Below are 5,025 nucleotides of genomic sequence, written 5' to 3'. Positions count from 1 at the left end.
TCACTCAAAATAGCAAAATGCAATATGTGTTTAATATATTACTGTTAAAATTATATGCTTTTGTGTGACTGTTTGTCTGTTTTGGCAGGTCACTGCGTGGTGTGGCTCTCAGGCTCTCAGTTTAAAATTTTGGCTCTTTGTGTCAAACTTGTTCGCCACCCCTGCACTAGTGTTTGCTTCTCTCCCCCATTGTCCCAGTGTCCCCAGCCTATATCCCTTCTATGTAGTAAGCTTCCTACTGAAGATCGTTCTTGATTTATGTTGCCTTTGGGCATTTCTTTCTTTCTCTCTCCAGACTAATTTCACTCAGCAGGATACTCTCCAGATCCATCTAATAGCAGCAACATTGCTTGATGTCATCTTAAAGTCAAGTAAGTATTCCTTTGTATATATGTATCATAGTTGCTTTATCGACTCATCTGTTCATTGGCACTTGATTAAATTTCTAATTTATGTAGTAGGCAGTTTTGGTATTTGGGGAAGTGGTAAAAGGTTGAATAACAAATCATCTATAATTTTTGTTTCTCCACACAGAAAATTTATAGTTGTGTAACTCGAGGAAGTGAACAATTCATTGATTCAGAACAAAGTAGATGCTCAAAAATACATTTGATACTTCACCATGAAATTAGGAAAATCTAAGGGAAGTATTTCCCGGAATTCAAGTCAAGGAAAAGCTTATGACAACCAGTGCAAAACAAAAAAAGGCCGCAAGCAGCGGCAAAAATGGGGAGTGACTGTTCGATTTGACTCAAGCTTGAGTAAATTGAGAAGAAATAGGGATGAGAAGCCCTATAAATGTCTTGAATGTGAAAAGAGTTTCAGTCAGAGCTCCACTCTTTTTCAACACCAGAAGATTCATACTGGAAAGAAAGCTCATAAATGTGCTGATTGTGGGAAAAGTTTTTTTCAAAGTTCTAATCTCATTCAGCATCGTAGGATCCATACTGGGGAAAAGCCCTATAAATGTGATGAATGTGGAGAAAGTTTTAAGCAAAGTTCAAATCTTATTCAGCACCAAAGAATTCATACTGGGGAAAAACCCTATCAGTGTGATGAGTGTGGCAGATGTTTCAGCCAGAGTTCTCACCTTATTCAGCATCAGAGAACCCACACAGGAGAGAAACCATACCAGTGTACTGAATGTGGCAAATGCTTCAGTCAGAGCTCTCATCTTCGGCAGCACATGAAGGTACACGAAGAAGAGAAGCCTCTCAAAAGTCGGAAAAATATTAGGGCAAAGACTCACTTAGTATCTTGGAAGACTGCTAAAGGAAGAAAAACGGTGTCTCGTCTGCGCTAAGAGCACTATTTCTTCCCTCTTTAAAGAAAAAATAAAAACAGCTCTATTTTAAAACTGGTAAAACTTTAAAATAGATCACATAAACACCTTAATCTTTTCTAGCATGGAAATATTGAGAGTTTAATGACTGAGCTGAAAAAAGCAACAGGACTTCAGCATTCCTTACTTCTTTTTCTGTAACATGGAATACAACAAATGAAAATACATTTTGAAAGTATATGATTCCCCTCCACCTCAGATGAAATTGCTCATTGCCTCATTCAAAAACAATTGTGTTAATGACATATGTTTGAGTGCAGAAATTCTAACAATTTTTTGTTGTTTTAGGATTTTCTGTGGAAGATATAATTAAAATAATTTCCATTAATATGGAGCACTTAAACAAAGGTATTTTTTATCTTTGCCAAGTACTATAGTACATGAGCCATTAGTTTTATAGTGACTTGAGATTCTCTATATTAAGATGTACTCATGTTCACAGAACCTGTTAATAGGATACTTTTCTCCTTAGTTTTGTTTATAGAACGTATTACCAGAAGAAATAGCATTCCCTTCTTGTTTCTTTCACCAAATTCCCTAGTAAGCGATACTCTAGAAGCCAAAGTAAGAATTATACTGCAAGTATTTCTTTTAAACTTGCTCCTTATGGTAGTGTGGATTTGGGGCACTTATTTTCCAGAAGTTTGCATAGATTTATGTTTCATCCTTTCCTTTTAATTCTTTTAGCATTCCAATGTGCTTTGACCAATGAGCTAACATTTTTAGATCTATATGAATAAGTTACGTTTTACCTTTTACCAGAATAACCTCAACTTGTTCATTATGAATTTCTTACCTTCCTTTCCTTTTGAGACTTTCAGATAAACCTGCTAACTTACTATTTTGTTTGTCAGCAGTGAAATCACTTAAATCAAGTGTCGATGCATTGTTGATTCTTTGAAATCTTAGTTTATTGTTCTGAATTATAAGAATTCTTAACCAAGTCTAGCAAACATGCTTCTTAATTTCAATCAGAATAATGCCGTATGTCAGACATTTTGGTTAGCTTTTAGCTCCCATTTTAGTTTATGTTGAGTACTAACATTCTTCCGAGTTTGTACCCTCTGTAATCATACCATTTTCTGCTGTATCAGTAACAGTTTTCTGTAAAAATTAAAAATAAGCTTTTTCGCATTTCCTTGCCTTTATTGTACTCCTGAAAACCTGATTTACGGAACATAAAATAACTTGGAAAAATCACTTGTTTTGTCTGTTTATGTCCTCAGATTTGAACTTTGTCTCTTCTTAACCCCTATGGTATTAGGATATGGCCTTATTGCCATGTTTAATCCAAAAGGTTATCCACAAAATTTTGTGAGAATGGTGATCCTTCTTATATTTTTAAAGGATTTGATCTTTGCTTAGTAAATTATATCTTATAGCCAATTACTTTGTACTAAGAGTGTGACTGGGGCCATTTAGAAGATGTCCCATCAGAATTGTAGCAATTTTGTGTCTATAGTAAGGTCAACCAATTTTAACTTAAGAAATTTAGATTTCTTAGATTTAATGAATTTGTTTTGGCAATAACTCCAAGTTCTTGCAACAGAATAAAATATGTATATTACTAAATTTTATAGTTTTTATTTTATCTGGAAGATTTTTGTGTTTACTATAAAAATAAAGCCAATACTTTTTATATTTTAATGTATTTTAAGTTTTCTGTTTGCATTTTTTCTTAGAGACCTAATTAAGACTTAATATGGATCAAACTCTGGGAACAAATGTTTGGAAAACATTAGCGTATTTCATTTCTTTAATAATTAGAAAAAAAAACTGAAGGAAAAGATAGAGGCATCATTAATTACTGCCAGAAAGTGAAGGGTAGGACAAATAAAGACATTTAGGTTAAGAGATTTAAGATTTCAGCTACAAAAGGAATATGCTTTCAAAATCAGAACTACAAAATGGTGAGTATTACATTGGATGGTATGGTTTCCCATTGTCAGCCTTAGATAACTCACTAATTACCATGAAGAGAATAACAGGATACAAATAAAGTGATCCAAATTAATACCATCAACAAGGCAAAATATTATGTTGGTGCCTTCTGATAAGATTTGTGCATTTATAACACTATTCATTTATTTAGTATTTTTACCAAAAATGTTTAACTACAATCACGAAGAAATATAAAAATTTCATTCATAATAATTTTTACATGGTTATGTAATAGAAGGAATTTATTTTCTAAGAAGATGCACTTTAGGGTTGGTGTGTCAAAATACATGCAAGTTATTTTCAAATAGTATAATATTAAGGAGGAAAGAGAAGGGAAGAAGAAAGGAAAGGAGAAGAGGGATAGGAGAGGAGCAAAATATTTGTTGCTGTAAATATAAATGATTATATGGGTGTTCATTGTACTGTTTAAAATTTCTTTAGATTCTCAGTTTTTAAAAATAAAAAGTTGGAATAAAAGTCACAAAAAATGGTGAATATTAATAATGCATCATTAGATGCCTAATTTTTGTAAAAAGTACTTTGTTTTCACTACACACAAATACACAGGTAGCAAGCATGTGAGTGATGACTATTTTAACTTGATCAAGTACAGATTTTTAGATGCAATTATAATAAAATTATGTTATACATTTTTAATATGCATAGCTGTATCTGTTAACAACTGGAAAAAAAATAACACTACCTGATACAACCTTTACAATATTGCACATAAAGTCCTAAAGTGATTGAAAGCTCTTTTTTTGTTTCGTTTTGTTTTTGGGCCACACCCGGCATTGCTCAGGGGTTACTCCTGGCTGTCTGCTCAGAAATAGCTCCTGGCAGGCACGGGGGACCATATGGGACACCGGGATTCGAACCAACCGCCTTTGGTCCTGGATCGGCTGCTTGCAAGGCAAACACCGCTGTGCTATCTCTTCGGGCCCAATTGAAAGCTCTTCTAACAAGGAATCCTTCTCAAAATCAACTGGAGAAGCAAGATCAAAGGTTTGTGTGGGGGACCTGGAGAGATAGCACAGTGGTAGGGCATTTGCCTTGCATGCGACTGACCCAGGACAGACCTGGATTCTTTTCCTGGCATCCCATATAATTCTCTGAGCCTACCAGGAGCAATTTATGAACACAGAGTAACCCCTGAGCACTACTGGGTAAGGCCCAAAAACAAAGTGTGCAGGGGCCAGAGCTATAGCACAGCAGTAGGGTGTTAGCCTTATGCACTGCTGACCCAGGATAGACTCAGGACTCCGGTTTGAGCCCGTTACCCATATGGTCCCCAGAGAATTCCAGGATTCATTTCTGAACTGAGGAGTAACAACTGAGTGCCACTGGGTGTGCATGAAAAACAAAACAAAAAGGTTGATGCAATAGATACTGATGTATGAGATAAAAAAACAAAACATGAGTATGTTTAGATTCCTTACCCTAGAGAGCAGGTCAAATCACTGTTTAAAACAGGTTTTTTAGTGATCATTCTCATTCCTCCTAAATATAAGCTCATTAATGTACTTAACAGGACAAATCAGAAAGTATGTACAGCTTCTCTAATTCTTGGTAAAGATGAGCATAGCAAAATGGTCATTCTTAAAGAACCTGTTCATTCCTCTCTTTACCAATTTAAATTTTAAATTTTCATTTCAAAGAAAAGTAGTCAAAATTAAGATATGAATTGTGTTCTATGACATTATTGGCCATCAAAATACATGTAATTTGGGGGCTGGAGAGAT

At 34.7% G+C, this 5,025-nt stretch overlaps 1 protein-coding gene across 1 annotated transcript; it reads left to right on the top strand.

Annotated features, from left to right (window-relative positions):
* The first annotated feature begins 294 nt into the window (after positions 1-294).
* On the top strand, positions 295-2,539 carry ZNF22 (zinc finger protein 22). The gene is made up of 2 exons (XM_049790741.1): positions 295-371; positions 535-2,539. Exon 2 carries the CDS (start codon positions 623-625, stop codon positions 1,301-1,303), a length of 681 nt encoding a protein of 226 aa, XP_049646698.1. The 5' UTR covers positions 295-371; positions 535-622; the 3' UTR covers positions 1,304-2,539.
* The last annotated feature ends 2,486 nt before the right edge of the window (positions 2,540-5,025 follow it).

The sequence above is a fragment of the Suncus etruscus genome, chromosome 17, assembly GCF_024139225.1.
Source record: "Suncus etruscus isolate mSunEtr1 chromosome 17, mSunEtr1.pri.cur, whole genome shotgun sequence".
Lineage (NCBI taxonomy): Eukaryota > Metazoa > Chordata > Mammalia > Eulipotyphla > Soricidae > Suncus > Suncus etruscus.
This window is presented reverse-complemented; position numbering and strand designations above follow the sequence as displayed.